The 20,170-nt window shown below is 50.8% G+C and overlaps 3 protein-coding genes across 9 annotated transcripts in view; 1 reads left to right on the top strand and 2 right to left on the bottom strand.

Moving 5' to 3' along the window:
- The window catches only part of EIF2AK1 (eukaryotic translation initiation factor 2 alpha kinase 1), a 32,802-nt gene extending 20,543 nt beyond the window's left edge, over window positions 1-12,259 (top strand). For 4 of the 6 annotated variants that reach the window (XM_043915327.1, XM_043915325.1, XM_043915324.1 and 1 more), the window contains exons 11-16: window positions 959-1,066; window positions 1,948-2,048; window positions 7,762-7,876; window positions 8,098-8,180; window positions 8,639-8,872; window positions 11,266-12,259. In XM_043915327.1, the coding sequence (XP_043771262.1) occupies window positions 959-1,066; window positions 1,948-2,048; window positions 7,762-7,876; window positions 8,098-8,180; window positions 8,639-8,872; window positions 11,266-11,397 (773 nt within the window). In that variant the 3' untranslated portion in view covers window positions 11,398-12,259. The remainder of the gene's footprint in view (window positions 1-958; window positions 1,067-1,947; window positions 2,049-7,761; window positions 7,877-8,097; window positions 8,181-8,638; window positions 8,873-11,265) is intronic. The other 2 variants (XM_043915329.1, XM_043915326.1) reach the window with 1 other exon arrangement.
- On the bottom strand, window positions 2,961-6,731 carry ANKRD61 (ankyrin repeat domain 61). Its single transcript, XM_043915330.1, has 3 exons — window positions 6,416-6,731; window positions 5,518-5,615; window positions 2,961-4,055 (listed from the first exon to the last, which is right to left on the bottom strand). The coding sequence occupies exons 1-3, from the start codon at window positions 6,644-6,646 to the stop codon at window positions 3,110-3,112; spliced, it is 1,275 nt and encodes a 424-aa protein (XP_043771265.1). The 5' UTR covers window positions 6,647-6,731; the 3' UTR covers window positions 2,961-3,109.
- On the bottom strand, window positions 12,256-20,141 carry AIMP2 (aminoacyl tRNA synthetase complex interacting multifunctional protein 2). Of its 2 annotated transcripts, none has more exons than XM_043915332.1 (4): window positions 20,023-20,141; window positions 15,532-15,738; window positions 13,478-13,709; window positions 12,256-12,782 (listed from the first exon to the last, which is right to left on the bottom strand). In XM_043915332.1, the coding sequence occupies exons 1-4, from the start codon at window positions 20,035-20,037 to the stop codon at window positions 12,394-12,396; spliced, it is 843 nt and encodes a 280-aa protein (XP_043771267.1). In that variant the 5' UTR covers window positions 20,038-20,141; the 3' UTR covers window positions 12,256-12,393. The 2 variants fall into 2 exon arrangements, with proteins under 2 accessions (XP_043771267.1, XP_043771266.1); XM_043915331.1 differs by having other exon boundaries at window positions 19,903-20,037.
- Window positions 20,142-20,170: the final 29 nt, after the last annotated feature.

The following is a 20,170-nucleotide window of genomic DNA, read 5'->3' as shown; positions in this document are numbered from 1 at the left end:
GAGAAGGAAATGGCAACCCACTCCAGTTTTCTTGCCTGGAGAATTCCAGTGACAGATTAGCCTGGCGGGCCATAGTCCACAAGGTCGCCAAGAGTTGGACACGATGGAGGGAGTAACATTCACTGTCATAGATACATAGTTTGCTAATATTTAAGAGTAATACGGTGGCTCAGATGGTAGAGGATCCGCTTACAGTGCGGGAGACCTGGGTTTGATCCCTGAGTTGGGTGGATCCCCTGGAGAAGGGCATGGCAAACCACTTCAGTATTCTCGCCTGGACAGCCCCCATCGGCAGAGGAGCCTGGTGGGCTATAGCCCATGGGGTCACGGAGAGTCGGACACGACTGAGTGACTAAGCACACAGCACAGGAGTAATGTGCTAGAATTTAGGTTAGGGATTTCAGGTAGAAAAGGTCTTTAAAATGTTTTTAAGGGAAAAAATTTAAATATTTTATTTTAGCTTTTTAGCCTGAAAATGTGACACTTTTACAACAAGAGACCTTGAAAGAAACCCTTACAAAAGGGTATGTAGTCAGAAGTTTGTCTCCCTCAAGATCCAGAGCACACCGCCCCCCCCCGCCCCTGCAGTTCTAGCATATCCTCTAGAAATAACTCCGTTAGGTTAATGTTTGTAAAATATTACCACACTGGTTCTCAACTTAGGCTGCACATTGAAATTACCTGGGGAACATTACCTCATGTCGATAAAAAAGAATAACTCTGCAGTGGGAAACCTGACAGACACCCTCTAAGCTGGTGTTCAAGGTCAACGTCAGCAGTGATAACTCATGTCGCTAGTATGTGCCCTTGAGAAGAGCTGAGGGGAAGGGCAGCGTATCTCTGTGGTCTTCCTCCCCAGAGCCCATAACCCCATTCTAATCACGAGATAAACACAGACACATCCCAGTTGAAGGACTTTCTACAAAACACCTGACCAGTACTTCTCAAAACTGTCAAGGTCATCATAAACAGGAAAAGTCTGAGACCAGAGGACCCTCAAGAGGCATGACAACTAATTGTAATGTGGTGTCCTGGATGGAGTCCTGGAACAGAAAAAGGACATTAGGTAAAAACTAGGGAAGTCTGAATGACCCATGGACTCTTAGCAGGGTCGGTGCACCAACTGTGTCAAATGTACCAGACTGATGTAGGTGCTGACAGCAGGGGAGCTGGGTGTGGGGCAAGTGGGCACTGTCTCCTCAGTTTGTCCATCTAAGACTGTTTTTTCTTAAAAGTGAAATCCTTTTTAAAAAGGATGTTGTCTGAACCCACAGCAATAACTTTTATATAATTGGTCTTGGTTAGGGCTTGGCCTTTGGTCTATTTTGTGAAAATTCTCTTGTTGATTCTAACGTGTGGCCAAAGTTGAAATTCACTATTATAATAGATTATCAAAATAAGGGATGCGAACGACTTAATTTTAGGCAAAGACTCAACTAAGTATAATTAGTCATTTGCTGTTCACTCCTAATGACACCGGGACCCTTTACTTGGACTAAAACACAGGTTAGTTGGCCTACTCGGAATCTTAAGACTGGCTTCCAGCAGAGAGGAGGACATGCAGCGTCTCTCTCCAGTGGCTCCTCAGTGTCCCTGTTTCCCATGAAACTAGAACGTGCCAGACTCGGCTCAGTTCAGCCGTGGCTGGTGGTGCCCGGGGAATCCTGAGGGCCCCGCAGGAGTTGCGTGTGTCCTTGTCCTCTGCGTGTGCGATGTAGTGCTGTGTGCTCATCTCTGTGGGCGGAGCGTGGCTCACCCCAGCCCTGTGAGCCGCTGATGTCACAGCTTCTGCTTGGGAAATGAGTCCTTAAGGAAGTGCTGAAAATCTGAATGTTGTATCAGTGTCACATGTTAATGTATTTGTAACCGCATTCATTACATTTTGATGTTAATGAGTGAAAAACTATTAGAAAAGTGAAACTTTTTTTTTTTTTTTTTAACTTCAAGGTCCTTATGTTATGGCCAGTGTTGCAACAAAAATTTTTCAGGAATTGGTGGAAGGTGTATTTTACATACATAACATGGGAATTGTACACAGAGATCTGAAGGTAAGAGGGGGAGATTCAACCATTGACAGCTGCTTACTGGGATGCCTTGGGTATCAGTTCACTGAATTAAATGAGACTGTGTACCTTTGTTCATTTACCTCGGAGGTTATCATTACATTTATATTACATAAGTCCTCATTCCATAGGTCTGGAACATGAAAACTTGAAGTAAAATTTAAAAGGAATACTCTTTGGCCCTTTGAAAATTATAGCTGAAAATTTCAGGTGTTAATACTGAGGGTGCTCTGAGTACTAATATAACTCATTTTGCTAAAGATATTTCATGCTGACAAAAATACTCATTTTTTTTCCACCTTGGAGGTAAAATCTGGTTCTATAATTATTCCTCTTAAAGGAAATTTAACATGGGAATTTTTTTTCCTGCTGTTTTAAAAAACTGCAGTAACTATGGCAATTTTTTATGAAAGACTGTCAAGAGAGAAAATGGAATTCACTGGTGGTACAGTGCTTAGGACTCCATGCTTTCACTGCCAGGGGCAAGGGTCCAATCCCTGGTTGGGGAACTGAAATCTCACAAGCTGCTTGGCGCAGCCAGAAAAAGAGGAAAAAATATCTACTGCTTTGGGGTGCTTAGTTGCTCAGTCGTGTCTGACCCTTTTGCAGCCCCTTGGACTACATACAGCCCACCGGGCTCCTCCTCTCTCTCTGGGATTCCACAGGCAAGAATACTGGAGTGGGTAGCCATGTCCTCCACCAGGGGATCTTCCCGACCCAGGGCTCGAACCCCTGTCTCCTGTGTTTCCTGCATTGCAGGCAGCTTCTTTACCTGCTGAGCCATTGGAGAAGCCCTCCTTTTTCGGCAGAGAGTTTTAAACTAATTTACTTAGCTTTTGGGGGCAAAAGAGAAATCCTGGAAAATTCTCTTAAAAGACTTTTAGGAAGAAGAAGTTACTGTGCAAATCACTTTATTTTTTGAAAAGCTTTAAGAACCAGTAGTTTGTACATTTGTATAAGGTTACGGTGTAGGTGTTTCTGGGTACATGTCTAGCCAGAAAGGGTAGTGAGTCACTGGAGCCCTGGCCCTGTGCAGCTTGGAGGTCTTATTTCAGGAGATGAGCTAAGTCGTGATAACCATAGACAGAATTCCAGATCTTCCCCGGGAGAAGTCGCTTCAAGAGCTGTTTGTGCTTCTCCCCGTAAATATTTCTGACACTTCTTTTACAGATGTCTTCCAGGGATAAGGGCTTCTGAGTTAGTTTTAGGAGGGTTTCCTTTAGGAGGTGGAATTCTGGGAGCAGGATTCCTGCAGGCAGGTTTCCTTGGTGGTTGGTCAGCCTCAGAGGGTAAGAGTGGAAGAGCAACCTGGCGAGAAGGGCCGTGTCTCGTATGTTGGAGCCACGCTGGAGGTACATGTATATCGGAGACTCCCCGTTTCTTGTTAAGATGTTCACATTGGCTTCAAATTTGAGCAGGAGGTTGATGATCGCCTCCCTGCCTCCGAAACATGCCTCATGGATGGCGGCCTGACCGTCGTGGTCCTGGGCGTTGACCTGGGCCCCGTGGACCAGGAGCAGGCGAATGCAGCCGAGGCCTGCCGCCAGTAGCCGGCCGGCCTTGCTCGACGCGGTGCACACCGCCAGCTTCAGGGCCGTGTTGCCCGTGGAGGAGATGGCGCAGTTGACATTGGCCCCCCAGGCAATCAACGTTTCCATCATCTCCTTGTTGAGTTTGTCGGCAGCCATGTGCAGGGGCGTCATGCTGGATCCGTTCTGGGCGTTGACCTGGGCCCCCTTCTGCGCCAGGATGGGCAGGACCAGGTGGGTCCCGTACATGGTGGCCAGGTGCAGCGGGCAGTGCCTGCGGCCGCTGTCCACCTGCGCATTCACCTGGGCCCCATGCGCACACAGGATGCGGAGGCAGAGGACGGCGTTGCTCTGGATGTCCGTCAGCATCATCTGGATCCTGTCCCTCGGCTTCGTCCATGTGGTTGAGGTGATGGGCCAGTTCAGCAGCATCAGGTGCAGGGTGGTGAGGCCTTCCGTGTCCCTGGAATAGGCATTCGGGGCAGGTTACACTCAGCTCACAGTGGGGATGGCTTGGCGGGGCGAGCTACGGCTTATGAAGGAAATGATTACGATAGTCCCCTGTGATTACCTGAAAGATGGGTTTGACAGTCTGCACTGCTCTTTAGTTTCTTGGGGTATCGCAGCATTCTGAGGGGACAGGGTGGTATGCCTCACAGCACAGAGGGGCCCAGCTTCCTCTCACAGCTTGTGTCAGCTGCAACTCCTGCTAGATTCGTGGCCTCTTCCAGGCTGCATCTCAGTTACCTGTGTCCCAGCCCCTCCCCAGGGGAGTGTGCAAAGTTAGCAGCCAGTCAGTAAAACTGCCCGGACCCCTGCATGAGCCAGAGGTTCCCACCGAAGTGAGCCGTGAAGGGCCAGGGCGCCCGCCGACTCAGCCAGGCCCCTGGTGGCCCCACGCCTGCTCCTCTGACCGGACATTCTCACCCACGTGCAGATGGCGGGGGCTGCCTCTGGAGTCACCCTCAGAACCTGCTCCACCCCAGGCCAAGCAAGGGATTGACAACTCAGCCTTCATCTCCGTTACTGAAGTCTCTCATGATTGCCTTCAGAACTCCTTGATTTTGGCAGAGAAAGGGGAAGGTCTCTTAGGAACATCTGACCGCTCCCCTGGAATTGGATAACTTTCAGTTCCCCTGTGTGGATTTAGCGTAAGCCCTGCGACAGGGAAGTGGGGAAATAGCAGCGTCCCCACCTTGCAGAGCTTCCAGTCAAATGTGGAAGGATCTCGCCAACAGAGCTGCTAAGCAGGCTGGGGGCAGAGGTCTCCAGAGGTCTGCTGCCCCACCCAAGGCGAGGAAGGCGTGCCCAGGAGTCCCGGTGGAGGGGTGGGGGAGCTGACGCTCCAGTCCTGGGAGGCCTGTGAGCGGCTCTGCAGACCCCGGTGGGGCTCATGGGGGAGGGTGACGGCGCGATGTGTTGGGGCCCTCCTGGAGCACAGTCAGGATTGGGGCTTTACTTTTCGTTTATACCGTGTATGTCTTCCATTCATTCAGATGGTATTTATAGGACACTTAGGAAGAATCAGCCTTGGTTTAGATGGTGAAGATATATTGGGAAGCAGAATAAACTTCTTTCCAAGAAAATCTCTATTTCTATTTTCATGTCTCTCCTATCTAACTTAAGTCATTAAACTCCTTGAGGGCTGTGACCAGGGACTTCATTTTGCACAAACCATTGCTGAGCACTTAATACTTACGATGGTTTAAGTGGGCTGACTGAGTTGTGTTCTCACGTTATTTCCAGTTTTTCAGAGGCTCTCCTCTAGTCAGTAAAGAAATTGATTTGTTCAAAACATGGTAACCTGTAGTCCATCACTGGTGGAGAATGGATGAGTCCAGACGTGACCGGGGAAAGGACACTGAAATCCTGCGTGTCCTCGTTTATTCATATTTTCAGCACTGCAGCCTGTTGCGTTAACTTACCGGACTTCTGGGTCAGCCCCGTGCTCCAACAAACAAAGCAGACTCTGTGCCTTCCGGTGTTTGGCTGCCAGGTGGATGGGGATGAAGGACAGCGTCTCCTTGGGGGGAGAAATACGTTACAAGTAGCCCAGTGTAGTTGGAAATAACAGTTGTGTTAATCCCCCTCAAAGGGATTAATTATGTTTAGTATCTCTTTAATTCAGTATTTTTCTGCTATCTGCACTGAAATTATGCTTTCCTTTTGCTTGTTTTAAATGACCCCAAGCTAGTCAATTCTGTATTATAAAAATCTGTATTTTACATTAATGCAGATTTACCAAGGCAGCAGATACAATTTAAAGCTTTGAAAGTCGTTTCTTGTGATGAGCTCATTGTGTAGAATTAATGGTAATTGCTGTCAAGTCCCTTCGAATTGAAATGAACCCAGAGGGTCATTGCCAAGTAGGTTCTGTGTTTTTTACGGCTTTGCCTTATCATTTTGGTATCATTAGTAAATTCTGCATTTTCAGGGTTTCCAAGTTAATGCCGCTTATGTTGTCTATGATTAGCAGAGCTGTTTATCCAAGTTCTTAAAAAAGATGTATGTAGTGGCCTTATAGCATGACTGCAAGATTAGGGCAGAGGGTGACTTAAAAAAAAAATGACAAAGGTAATACTCATTGTATAAAAATTTAGACAGTGAAAAAAGCATGTGCAAGAAAGGGAGACGTGACCCCGGCACACAGATGTAGCCTTGGCGCGCTTGAGAGGGTGACAGGAAGGCTCTTCCAGCCGGGCGAGCCCCGCCTCTGGTCACACCGCTTCCTGCGGGGTCCCTGGGAAGGGGTGTCGCGACTCGGCAGAATGCGGCCCGGGGCATGCTGAGGGCGCTGAGCGAGCGGGCAGGGGAGGCGGGTACCTGGTTGAGGTAGAGCCTGGAGTGGCCCATGCTACAACCCGTGGAGTCGACCGGGATGGTCACGGGCTGGTTGACGGGGTGGCTCCTCAGCAGGGCCCGGAGCGCGGCGCAGTCCTGCTGCATGATGGCCTCGCAGAGCCGGACGTGCACTGTGGCCGCCGTGCCGCCCCCCGGGGCCTGGGGCCCGTTGGCCGCCCGCCCCTTGCTGCCTCTCTTGGTTATGTTTCCCATGAGTACAGCTTCCAGTGGGGAACCTGGGGATTCAGGGGAGGTGCAGGACAGAATCGTCACTCCCACTCGCTGGGGTTCTTCCAGCTCAGTTCTAGAACTGACCTAGAACTGCTGAGAATCGTATCCATGAAACACGACGCATTTTTACCTCAGAGTCCAACTTTTTCACCTGTTCCTGTATCTGTTGCGCCAATAGAAGCGCAGTTTCCAGGACTTTCTCTTCAGTCATAAAAACGTATTCAGAATGTCATCTTGTACATAAAATTGTTTTTTTCTGTTTTCTCTTCCCATTCAGCTACTGTTAAAGAAAACTGATGAAGCTAAAATAGGGGAATTTATACATTCAAATAAAACTTTTTTTTTTTTTTGTCCAGGCCATGAGGCCTGTGGGATCTTTGTTTCCCAGTCAGAGATTGAACCCGCGTCCCCTTCGGTGGAAGCTCGGAGTCCTAACCACTGAACCATCAGGGAAGCCTCCAAACAAATGACTGTGTGGAAATTAAGAAAACCTGACTTTTAACCTGAGCATTTTTCAGTTTTCAGTGGAATTCCTCCTGCCTCCAGCAGAGGGGTATTTTCGCACTGGTCTAGGGGTAGCTCCAAGGTAGACGTGTTGGATCTGCAGTGATTGCTTCGACAGAGCAAAATGTATATGTTCAGAGTGTGGCCTGGTCGTTCCCAGGCCTGGCTGACACAGAGGAGACATCTGGGAGCTGTAAAAAAAAGACCAGTTTTCTTTCTTTTTTTTATTAAGAAAAATCAACAGCTTTGACTTGTTGAAAGGATAGTAGTTTTTTAAAAGCTTCTCAGTGATTCTGAGGTCTCAGCAGGGCAGAGGTGCGCTTGTATACAAGCATGCTCTATGTTAGAAGCTGGGGACTTGAAACCAATGTCAGTGCCCATGCCCACCCCCCGGAATTCTGTCAGTCCAGGGAGTGGCTTGGACGCTGAGGTTTGTTTCAGGTTCCTCGGTGAAGTGCGGCCGAGTTGAGAGCCACTGTTCTCATTGTTAATTCATGAAGGGCTGCTGACTCCTGAGTTGAGAAGTCTCAACATCTCATTTTCACTGTTCGTTTTAGAACACCAGGGAATTGACGTATTGTGTTTGTTTACAGCCCAGAAATATTTTCCTTCATGGCCCTGATCAGCAAGTAAAAATAGGAGACTTTGGCCTGGCCTGTGCAGACATCATCCAGAAGAACACAGACTGGGGTGGTGCAGATGGGGCGAGTAAGTCTGTTTTGGTGGTGGTTTTTGTTGGTTTGTTTTTACATTAAAAAGAGAGACACAGTTGGACACTGTCAGTATTTAAAGAGAATGATAAAGACTTAATAGCAAAGGTGCGATTTTAAAAAGCAGCTTGGGAGCTGCAGTGTCTGCTCAGGGTCAGAGCAGGTCACGTGGACGGTGCTAACCCTGCCAGGCTTCATCTTTGACTTTTCAAATCTCAGGGACGCCAACACACACCTCCAGAGTGGGTACGTGTCTGTACGCTTCCCCCGAACAACTGGAGGGATCCGAGTATGATGCCAAGGTAGGACTGGTTCCCTTTTACCCAGTTTGTGGGTTTACCCGTAGTCGGAAGTAACAGAGAGTACAGTAAATGGAGGGGAAGCTCGGACATCCAAGTGATTCTGGAGATGGTAGAGTGAGGTAGGTAGATTTTCTCTCACATCAAACAGCCATAGTGGGAAAGTCTCACTTTCTAACTGCATCGTTGGAAAAGACCCTGATGCTGGGAAAGATGGAGGGCAGGAGGAAAAGGGGGTGCCAGAGGGTGCGATGGTTGGATGGCATCATCGACTCAATGGACATGAGTTTGAGCAAGCTCCGGGAGACAGTGAAGGACAGGGAAGCCTGGCGTGCTGCAGTTCATGGGGTCGCAGGGAGTTGGACATGACATAGCGAGTCAACAACTGTTTCCAAATCCATGGGTTTCACAGATGTCACTGTGTATCTCACCACTCAATGACCGTCTCCCCCATTTTCCAGTCAGATATGTATAGCTTGGGCGTGATCCTGCTGGAGCTCTTTCAGCCATTTGGGACAGAAATGGAGCGAGCACACGTTTTAACAGGTTTGAGGACTGGACAGATCCCCGAGGCCCTCAGTAAAAGGTGTCCCGTCCAAGCCAAGTACATCCAGCACTTAACCAGAAAGAACTCAGCCCAGAGGCCATCCGCCATCCAGCTGCTGCAGAGCGAGCTCTTCCAAAACTCTGGAAACGTATGTACGACTTATTTAACACTGGGGAAAACAGGCAGTCCAACATGGAGTTGTTTTGTTTTTTCCCCATGGCAAAAACAAGTTTATTGAAGAAAGAACACAGAGTACTCAAGGAAGAGGTGGGCCAAGCCAAGAGAGGCACTGGCCAGATGTGGTTTAAATTGTGAATCCCATTTTATGAAGAGCAGTTGAGCTTACAGTAAGGGTTACAGAAACGAAATATCTCAACCCATTCTCAGAGTTTCCAGTGGCGCACTTGTCAGGCAAGCCAGGTGACCGCTGCCAGCTGTCCATGCTGAAGGTGGTCACCTGGGGCTCCAGTTTCGAGCCTCATCCTGCTGTCAGAAGGTTTTGGTTTTCCTTTCCAGCCATGGTATGTGGCCTTTTATGAATTGTTAGAAAGTGTGTACTGGTAGAAGGACTTCCCAGGTGGCATAGTGATAAAGACTGCACCTGCTGTGCAGGAGACAGTGGTTCGATCCCTGGGTCGGGAAGACGGCCTGGAGGAGGAAATGGTAACCCTCTCCAGTAGTCTTGCCTGGAGAATCCCATGGACAGAGGAGCCTGGTGGGCTGCAGACCATGGGGCTGCAAAGAACCAGACACGACTAGGCGCACAGCAGAAAGGCGCACACACCAGGGGATCCAGGACAGCAGGGACACCCAGGGGAGCCAGCCCATCTGTGGCCGGGCCCTCCTTAACCAGCCTGAGAGAGCTCAGCGTTCGGGTGCAGGAGTCTGGCCTTCTCTCCCGTGAGCAGGTGTTGCCCCAGGCAGCCCCTCCCCGCCCTCCTTCCCAACTCGGTGTTTCACTACCGGGTATGAACAGAAACTTTCCAAGACTTAAAAAAGTCTGCATTCAGAGAGAAACTCAGGTTCTCTGGTGCTTTGCTACTCAGAGTGGGTCCTCCGGCCAGCAGCAGCAGCCTCACCTGGGAGCTCGTTAGAAACAGGGGCTCCGGGGCTCTGCGCCCGCGACCTGTGTCATAACAAGGTCTCCGAGGGCCTTCCCCCCAGCGTGTGGGCAGCAGTGTGCGAACGCGCTGCTTCCGGGGAGCAGTCTCTGGACCAGTGGGTAAAATCACCGCCAGCTTCATAGAATTCTTGGAGCCCCTTCCCTCCCCCACTAGCCTGTTAAAAACGAAACCTACGGGAGAAGAGGCTGCCGTGAGTGCTTCCACAGGCCCTCTGAAAGGTTCTGAGGCTCACGAGTTGGGGACCCACTGGCAGCTGGTTAGTTAGTTTATCTCCTGTTTAAGGCTTATTTGTTTTTGAGTCAAAACAGGGAATTTTACTAGATTGAGTGGTAAATAGGCAGGTGTAGTGCCTTTCTCTGAGCCTCTGAAAAGAGCAGATGTGGTGGTTAACTAACTCCCCGTGAGGATGGTGAGTGGAGACCATCGTTACTTGGCATTAATGGTAAGGATTTCTCCTGGTAGCACTTTCCCACAGGAAGCCCCACACAGACACCTCTGTTTATATCCGTGGCCCTCACTCTGCACTCTGTATGCAGGGCTGCGAAGATGACCCGAGCTCACAGCGTATGAAAGGAGCTTAATTGTTGACGGGGAAAAGCCAGCAGTTACTCCTTGACCTTTAAAAATGTTTGTCAAAACATTTAAAACTGTCGCATCATCTAGTTACGGATGTATACGGACATGAAAAGTTATAAAACTACAAGGGAGAGTTAAAGTGTTTCAGTAGTTTGAGCAGTGCCTGCCTTCATCTCGTCCCGTAATCTAGGATACAAGAGTGAGCGCCTTTCACACGGTGACTGGCCACCCGGCTTGCCAAGTTCACATCAGCCTCTGGCATTTTGTCTTGGGCACTTCTGATGCTGGGATCTGTCCCCAAGGGTCCTTTCCTGGGGACATCTGTGTCCTCTTCCTGTTCACTCTGCGCTGGATGGCGGTGCCATCTGCAGCCCCAGCATCAGCGGTTCTGTCTGGGACGCCGCAGGTTTGGTTTTCACTTCCAGCACCGTCCCTTCTCATTGCTCAGCTGCACTTTCATCTCTGTTGGCCGATTCCCTCTTTCAGAAAGGTCAGTGGGTTTATCACTGGGGGAGAGGAGGCAGCGCGGCTGCGTGTACACTGCCGGTGCGTGAATCGACTCACACGCTCGGTGACCAGCCACCAGGGCTGTCGAGAGAATGAGCACTGTCCCCGATGAGGAGACGCGTGGTGGGTCACATCGCGTGCTGTGGGCTTGCAGCGCTCAGGCAGTCAGTCACTCTACCCGGGTAACTGACGCGCGACCACGTGGCCGTGATGCGTAGTAAGCCGCGGGAACTGGAGTCCACGTGGGTCAGGACTGTGCAGAGAGGCAGCCTGTATGTTTCAAAGGAGAGAAAGAACCTGAGGTAGTGGAGCTTAAAATTTTCTCTCTTCACAGGTTAATCTCACCCTACAGATGAAGATACTCGAGCAGGAGAAAGAAATTCAGGAACTAAGGAAGCAGCTCAGTCTCCTGTCTCAGAACAAAGGGGTAAAGGGTGACATGAGAGATGGGGGCGTGCCCATCTAGCCGCAAGGGCTCTATAAACGGGAAAGTGGACTTGAACTCTGCTAACCGAAACAGTCAACTGGAGTGTGAATTTTCCATCTTTACTAGGACTTGAACTCTTCAATCTAAACAGTCAACTGGAGTGTAAATTTTCGATCTTTACTAGGGTGTAGCTGGTGTAACTCTAACCTAATGTAGAAATCCTTTACAGGACTCATCAAAGTGAGGTTCTGACAGTGCCTTCTAAGGCTGGCATTTTGCACGAAGACAGCTTCAGACGAACCCTGCCCTCGTCTTTCCCTTCCGCCCTGTGTGCTCCTTTCCCTGGATTTCTTACCTTAGTATCCCCATCCCTCCAGCCCTGACCGTGAAATGCAGGCCTGCTCCTCAGCACTTGTGAGCGCTGCCTGCTGACCGCACCCTCCTCTAGAATGTTCTGCCGCAGAGACGCGGCATGCTCTGAACCTCTCTCTGCCGGAGCCCAGGCCCGTGTGCTCGCTGGGCTGTTGGGTGGACAGCTGCCGGCACCCCCACCTTCCACACTACTGCCTGACTCACGAGATGTCAGCCGGCGGCATGGTGCACGTCACCCAGCCTGCTCCTGTTCTCTTCACCTTTGCACGGGCATCACCCCAAAACCCACCCCCTCAAAGCCCCCAAACCATTGCCGGGCAGCTGTGCGCTCAGCGTCCCTGCCTTTGCTCTGCGTGGTTCCCACGGGCTTCCTCCTCACAGACCCGCGTCCCCCAAACCTACATTCCTCAAGGCAGCGACGTGACATTCATGTTTGCGCCCCGACGTGCTCGCCGTGTTGCCGGCAGCTGTCATGGTATATCGCACACAGTGTCCATGGATTTTAAATAAAATGAAAGCCACAAGTTAATTATGTGATGCTTTTATTGATACTTGACCCTTGGCCTAAATAAAGGCTTTGATTTTAGTACGAGTCCCTTTACCAATAATAGGCACGAAGCAGCACCATTCTTAAAATCGAAACCCTTGATCAGTGGCCGAGCTTCACTGAAGGAGCTTGAGGGCCGTGTGGAAAGCGGCCAGGTTTTCGCAGGCCCGCATCCACTTCTGCACGTTGGCTGGCACCGTCCCCCCACAGCCCCCCGTCTGCCGGAGCACAGACCACAGCACCACATCGGCCACCGTGAGCTCATCCCCCACAAGCCAGGGGGTCTTCCCGAGGGCAGAGTTCATGGAGCGGAACACGGCGGCCTTCTCTTTACTGCTGCCCTCTTTCAGCTGAAAAATAGCTATATCCACCCAGCTATCTATGAGGGTTAAGTTCACAGCATCCTGCTTCTGGCCAAAGAGCGAGAAAAGGAAGCGGGCGATGTTCCCTTCCCCTTCAATGGGACACATCGTCTGAACGCTGAACTTCATCTGCGTCTTTGGCACTGAAAGGAATAAACACGAGACATCAGCAAGGGCGGCACCGCCGGAGGAACTGTTTGTGCAGCCTGGCATTGGGGTGTGGGGGGGGTGGGGGGACCCTGTCAGTCATGCACCCGGCGGTACTTAAAAGGTTGATAATATTCAAGAAAGTTCAAACCAGGTTAAAGAGTGCCAACTATATTATCAAGTAACCATTTCTGGTATTTGATGATGACAGCATTCAAGCTGGAAGGACCTCCGACCGTCTGTTCCTACCCCTGTACCCCAAGATCTGGCGATGAGGACTGGGAACCAGGGGTCTCGTGTACCAGTGAGACCTCCTGCTGTCCTGGCCCTGACTCTCGGGCCTCACGGGATGAATGTGAGCTCACGTCCCTCTAGGAGCCTGACGGAGAGGCCCCTGCAGTGGGATACTGAACAAATGACACCCTGCCGTCCTTTATCAGGTCATGTCTATTAGGAGAGAACGCCAGTTTGCATCACGACAGGCTTTGGAACGTGCCAGCGGCCATTCCCCTGCCCTGGCTGCGTAGACTGGCCTCCCCCCTGGACTGAGAGGACCTGCGCCTTCCCAGAGAATGGAGCGCATCTCTGGGGAAGGATGCCTCTGCCCCTGCAGAGCCCTCACGGGCTTCTTAGACTCGGGGAGGGTCAGACCTGAGGGCGGACGGCCGAGGACCCCCCCACCCCCACTCACCGTCCTTCCAGATGAGGGTGAAGCCCAGCTGGTACTCGTGGCGGGGCCGCTGCCTCGTCTGCTCGCCGAAGCACTGGAGGAGGTGGGCCGGCACGCCGCGGACGGCCGAGTGCGTGTGCACCGAGGACAGGACCCGGAAGTGGTCGCACAGCAGCCGGTGCAGCACGAGCAGGGACAGCGGCGGCCAGGCGGGGTTGGCGTTGATCACGATGTCCTTCAGCGCCCCGTGGTCCTGGGGAGCGGCAGACCGCCACGGGCAGGGACACCCACCGCGACGTGAGTCAGGACCCGACCCGGCTTAGCTCGCCTCCCGGAAGGCGCCACTGTCACCCCAGCCTCAGCGGAGGCGGGGAGGGGGCCCCCGAGGGCTCCCAGCTTGGTGAGAACCGGGGACAGCAGCGACTCTAGGCCCTCCAGCTCTGCCCAGACGCTCCCACAAACAGAAGTGACTTTACCATCAAGTCAGTACAACACGGTAGGAAAGACTTCTGTTTTTCCCCCAAGTTAAAAAAACAATTACGCATGCAATTACTCCTTTTACTAAACTGAATGCCCAAAAGGATATAGTTTCTACAGCAATTTGGTTTATGTGCCAATGAGGAGCCCCTTGGGGCTTCCCAGGTGGCTTGTGGTAAAGAATCCACCTGCCAATGCAGGAGACTCAAGAGACATGGGTTCGACCCCTGGGTTGGAAAGATCCCTTGGAGTAGGAAATGGCAAACCCCTCCAGTATTCTCGTCTGGGAAATTTCACAGACAGAGGAGCCTGGTGGGCTACAGTCCATGGGTCGCACAGTTGGACACGACTGAGTGGCCGAGCAGAGCACAGAAGAGCCCCTAGGAGAGGGTCTTGGCTGAGGGAGACTGTGAGTTAAAGTGCTGAAATGCACGACCTTTTTGTTTTCTAAATTTAATTACAGTTGATTTACGACCTGCACTGCCCTTTTAGACGCAGACTGTCTTGTTTCATAACGGATGAACTTGTCCGATACAGCAGAGGCCAAACGGCTTGGCTTTCTGTCCACAGCCCTGCCACAATCTGGCCTCTGGTCTGGTCTGGTCTGGCCAAGCCACTCCTGACTAATGCCCTTCACATAGACCTAGGCTGGATGCGCTCCATTTCTCCAAACGTATCGTGTTACCTGACCCTGCCTTCTGCAGTATCAAGATTCATCTGAAGCAGCGTGCTTGGGGAGGCCCCTCCGGCCCTGGGACACCCAACACGGCTGTGCTCACCGATTTACCCCCTACCCAGACTGGCTCCCAGGGGACTGGATGGGTGGGGTCTCATGCAAACGTGAACTGGGTGATGAAGAGACACGTGACTGCAGAGGGATGCATGTTTTCAAAAATAGCTCTGGGCCAGACACTGCAGCGCTGCCTCACTTGTTAGGTTTTCGAGCAGGACCATTTCTACCGTCAGTTCTAGGCGTGGTACTAGCGGGGATTCTTGGGTTGAACCCTTTTGCACTCACTCGTTAATAAGACGTTCTTTCTCTGTGTATCAAATTATCACCTAAATCAGCTGCAGCAACTGAATTTTAACAGAGCAAATGGATTTAAGCAAAGTGTGTCTGAGGTCTGAGACAGTGACTTGCTTTCGGCAACAAACTGCAGAAGGTTTGGTGAGATATCTGTGCCTGGGCAGCCAAAGCTCTGAAATTCAGGCCCCTCCCAAGGAAGAAAGGTTGACTCGGCTGAACCTCAGAGAAGCACTGATGAGCCACCCAAGAGCTGCTTCCCCAGGGCTCGGAGACTGCTCGGAGCTGCCACAAGTGGCAGGAAGAAGGGACTCCTGAGTCCCTCCTCTGCCTAAGGGTCCTCCCAGTCTCCTCTGCATCTGAGAATTGCAGAGCTGCAATAGCGCTTGCCTGGCTTCACTGACAGCTCATGCATCTGTTCCGTGCAGGTACAATCAGAAGAGGAAAAAAGAATGTGCTTTTTGCACCATCTTTGAAAACGTGGAAACCCAGGCTTCAGTCACACTAGCACGATCTGCCAGCACCAACCACCACCCAGCATCGTGATGTTCTTCGGCTTCCGGAATGAACTTACCTGTCCGAGCATGGTGTTTAAGTCCACCGCGCTGGTCGACAGAGCAGCTGGCTCGTCAGCCTGGATTATGTTGGTTACATCCAAGTCCGCATCTGGTGTCTGAATCATCTTGGACAGACCATCGACCGCAGCTTTCAACTCGTACAGACGTTTTAAAATATCATCTTGGCGGGACTCAAGAGCTTGAAGAGACGGGTCCGAGGCTTCCTAAACAGACCAACATCAGAACATTCATTTCCTCTCACGGCAAAGCACTCTGTTTAAACTTGGCCACTTGCCTTCTACTTAGTTCCATGAATTCATCGAACTTCCTGCCTTTTGAAAGACATCAAAATGAAGTAGCAGGATCATCTCATTTTCCCCAGTCCCATAGGTCCTGAAATCAATCCCCAAATGCTATAAAACAAACAATGCTGCGACTGAGAACCACTTTGAAATTGTAAGCCTCCTACTTCAGGCACTTAAGTCTTTAAAAACAGAATGAGAAAAAAAAACACAACACAGATTGTTCCTTCTATCAAACTAGTCCAAAATACTTTACATAAATGAACGGATGGGGATGGCAATAAGAATGTGATCAATAATTTATACTAATGGAAGGAAAACAGGGGCACGCACAAGTCAAAAAAAGTGTCTCGGTTTGGAGGTATATCCGGGGTGGGCAGGGTGGTGGTGGTGGTGTGTATGTGTGTCTCAGTGTGTGCGTGATGTGTGCCCCAGATCATTTTTGTGTCAGTACTGGCACTCCCTTATCTTAGAATTATCTAGAACTTCTTCACTGCTGAGATTATAACTTCATAAACAGGGAGTACTCACACCTTCATTCACTGAATCTCTGTATCTTTCTTGCTTGTTGGTGGACTGGTATACCTTAAGTAACTAGTAATATTTGCTGAGGTCTTCCCTGGTGGCTCAGATGGTAAAGAATCTGCCTGCAGTGCAGGAGACCTGGGTTCAATCCCTGGGTTGGGAAGATCCCCTGGAGGAGGGAATGGAAACCCACTCCAGTATTCTTGCCTGGAGAATCCCCATGGACAGAGCCTGGCGGGCCACAGCCCATGGGGTCGCGAAGAGTTGGACTAACACAATATTTGCTGAGGAATGAATCTCTACGTACTTACTTAAAAAGCAATAGTGAGAAACCTCCCAGGAGTAACACCACGCAGCCTATTTCCAGATTCTCAAGCTCGCACAAAAGATAACTCAGCTGAGTCAAGACAGCAAAGGACCCCTGAAGCATGAGTTAAGATGCTCACAAGGAGACAGAAGGGTCAACAGGCAATGACCTTGAGTCTATGGGAACATGGGCTCACTCTACAACGTGAGTGTGGGGAGCGCGCCTGCTCACATTGTCTGCTGGTGACTTTAAGGAACACTGCGTTCCTCCCCTCGTTGCTCATAACTGCCCTCCTCGAAGATCCCATTCATCACCAGCTGCTGTCCATTTCCCGGAATCCAGTGGCTCATAAGCTGCCTCCATGGTCACCGCCTGAGTCCGAGACACCACTTTCCACCTGGCGTCCTTCCACCTGGCACCGTTCTGATCCATCCCTCCTGCCCATCCCCAGGATGGTGGCCAGAAAGCAAAACAACCTCTTAGGCTAAAAAGCACAGTCCTTAACCTGGCTTGATAAAGAGCTGGTACGGCTGGTCCTCTGGCTTCCTCCTCTCCCATCATTCTCCCCCTTGCTCTGTGAACAGGCCACACTCTCCTTTGGGTCCTAAAACGCTCAGGCCCCCACCTGCCCCAGGGTTTTTCCTCATCGAGTTCCCTCTGTAACACCCTTCCCTTGGCTCTCAGGTGGTTAATGCCTATTTACCCTACAGCTGGATCTCCACACTCTCAGCTCCCTTGCCTGCTGCTCTTGTTTAAGATCACACAGTGGAGAAATGGAAGATGACTGCGGTCTGGGTGGAATAAAGAAGAATAAAGAGTTCACTGTGCCAAGTACATAATGGGGTGCTGACCGGAAATAAGTCTGTACGCAAGGTGTGTGACCGGTGAGGCCACCACCTGTGAGATATCCTCAGGTTACTCAGTATTAGTCCTCCTGAGTAGTACTTCCAATCCTGTAATCCAGCCTGTATGTGTGCATTGTCTGTGGGCAGCTTTGCTCATTTCTACACACGGCATGGGCACCCCTGCCCGACCAGGAGCGGAGTACCTACTGTATTCAAAACCCATCAACACTCACTGAAGACTGGACCCAGTACTACATGTGGAATGTGACCTGTGATCAAGAATCTAATATAGCTTCATCTGAGGAACCTGAGATCTGCCTCACCTTTTTTTTTTTTAAGCCTTGCTGTGCGGCATTTGTGACCTCAGTTTCCCAATCAGGGGCTGAACCAGTACCCACTGCATTAGGAGGGCAGACTCTTAACCAGTGGACCCCCAGGAAGTCTCAAATCTACTGCTCTTTCCAATGCTGGCCTGTTGTTTTGCTTGCTCGGGCTAGACTGTGACTTGGCGTGTTGTGTTTATCCATTTGTGTTATCTACATGTATTTAGAAGTCGTTCATTCTTTGTGTTGCTCACATTTTCCCTGGAGATGCTAGGTTTCTCATTATCTATCCACATTGCTATCATCTGCTAGATTATTATCTTCTAGGTTGCAAGTTCACAGTTAAATGCCCAAAGGAAGTCAGGCAGCAGACTTTAAAAAAAGAAAAAAAAAGGACTTGGTCTCAAAAGAGATGTGACGCTCTCCACTCCGGGGTTTCCTTTCCAGTTCCAAGAGTCTGTCCAGTTGAGAGGCACTGGACCGTATGTCTCCATGGGGATCTCCAGGTGAAGAGACACTGGACCGTGCCTGCATTGTTGCCTTAGCTCTGCAGTGAGACAACACTTGTGTTATTTGCTTTCAAACTAAACTAACCACCTCCCTTACAGTCGAGGCAGAAAACTCTTCAGACAAAGGATGACAGAGATAACGAGTCATAAAAGTTCTCTGTTCACTCATCTGAGTGAGAATGAACTAAAAGTTTCTCCCGCAGGGAAATTAAGATGTGTTTGTAATTTATAAAAAAAGTCAAAGCTGAGCAGTTACTTTACAAAGGAGGAAAAATCAAAATGCCCAATAAACATGAAAAGGTGCTGAAGTTATCTGGAGGTCTGGGAGATCTAAACTATATTAGGATGTCATTGTACTCCCACCAGCTTTGGGGAGAGTGCCAGCACCAGAAATTCACCTACCTCCAGAATTAAAAAATAAATACAACGGACTTCCCTGTCAGGACAGTGATTAAGACTCTGCACTTCTATTTCACGGGGCGAAGGTTCGAATCTGTTTGGGGAACTAAGATCCCGTGTGCTGCAGCGCAGTCAAATGGTTTTTAAAAACAATTTAAAAAATCAATAGATAAAATGAATCTCTTAAAAAAAAAAAAGTTCACCTACACTGCAGGGGACAGCATAAACTGGGATGACCGCTTTGAAAAGCAACCTAGTCCAGCTGAATATAGACCAGCCCACTGAGCCAGCAATCCCATGTTCATGTCATATACTCTATGCCTGCTCTTGTCCAAGAATATTCACTGCAGAACTGTTCATAACGGCCTAAAATAGAAAACCAGCGGACGCCCGTGGGCAGTGGGATGGATAAAGACGTGGCGGCACAGTTGGGTCAAGCAGCAGTAAGCCAGAGGATGAAAGCGAAGCTTTCTCATGCAGCAAAGCGATTCTTCCAATCACGTTTAGAAGGGGCAGCCAAACACCGCAGGGCACGCACTGCAGGCTCCCACTGACACCAAGACCCCACTGTCCAGGGACGCACACTCAGGGGACAAAGTAAGAGAGAAACGCAGGACACAATGACCGCGCAAGAGTTTTAAGTGGGGGCGCTGACAACGTGTTACCCTGAATGGGTGACCCTGGGATTCGCTTTACGATTCCCTAGAACTCGCCACTGATGTATTCCTCACTTTTCAGTGGGTAGAATTTGGTAATAAAAGTTTAAGCAGTCTTAAGCGCAGGGGGGAAAAAAAAAAAGACGGGATAGATGTTCCAATGGGTAAAAGTTATGGTCACTCGGAGGCCGGAGGGCGCGTGAGGCTGGGGTGGGGATAGGCGATCGGGTCTAGTCGCCACGGTTTTGGTTCGACACAGTTCAGGTCGCACGGTCCCGACTTGGTGCGACCCGCGGACTCTAGACCCCAAATTCCGCCAACCAGCGCCGCAACGCCTGCGCTCTGAGCAAGAGGGCGGCGGGTCGGCGACGCGGTGAGCCAGGGCGCCTGCGCACTGGACAGCCAGGGCGGTGGGACAGGGGCCTTGGCGCCTGCGCACTGGGCCGGCAGGCTGTGGGACGGGGCCTTGGCGCCTGCGCACTGAAATGGTGGGGGGGCGGGGCAAGGGCCGCGCGTTCCTACCTGCACGTGGTCGGCGGACGGCGCCGGGCTGCCGGTCCTGCCGTGCACGTTGGGGAGCCGGTACATGCAGGTGGGAAGCTCTACGCGGAGAGATCCGCTGCCCTCGTGATAGGGCTTTACCTGGTACATCGGCATCCTGGGAAGCAAAGGAGAGAAGGTGGCAGGCGAGAGACACGAACGCTCACAAACCGTCCAAGTCTACGACAGTCTGCTGCCACCTCCTTTCCGACCGGGCTGCGGGCTTTCGGGAAAGCGCAGTTCCTGTGCT

The sequence above is a fragment of the Cervus elaphus genome, chromosome 10 (assembly GCF_910594005.1).
Source record: "Cervus elaphus chromosome 10, mCerEla1.1, whole genome shotgun sequence".
Taxonomy (NCBI): Eukaryota; Metazoa; Chordata; class Mammalia; order Artiodactyla; family Cervidae; genus Cervus; species Cervus elaphus.
Note: the sequence above shows the minus strand (reverse complement) of the source record. Positions and strands in the feature narration are given on the sequence as shown.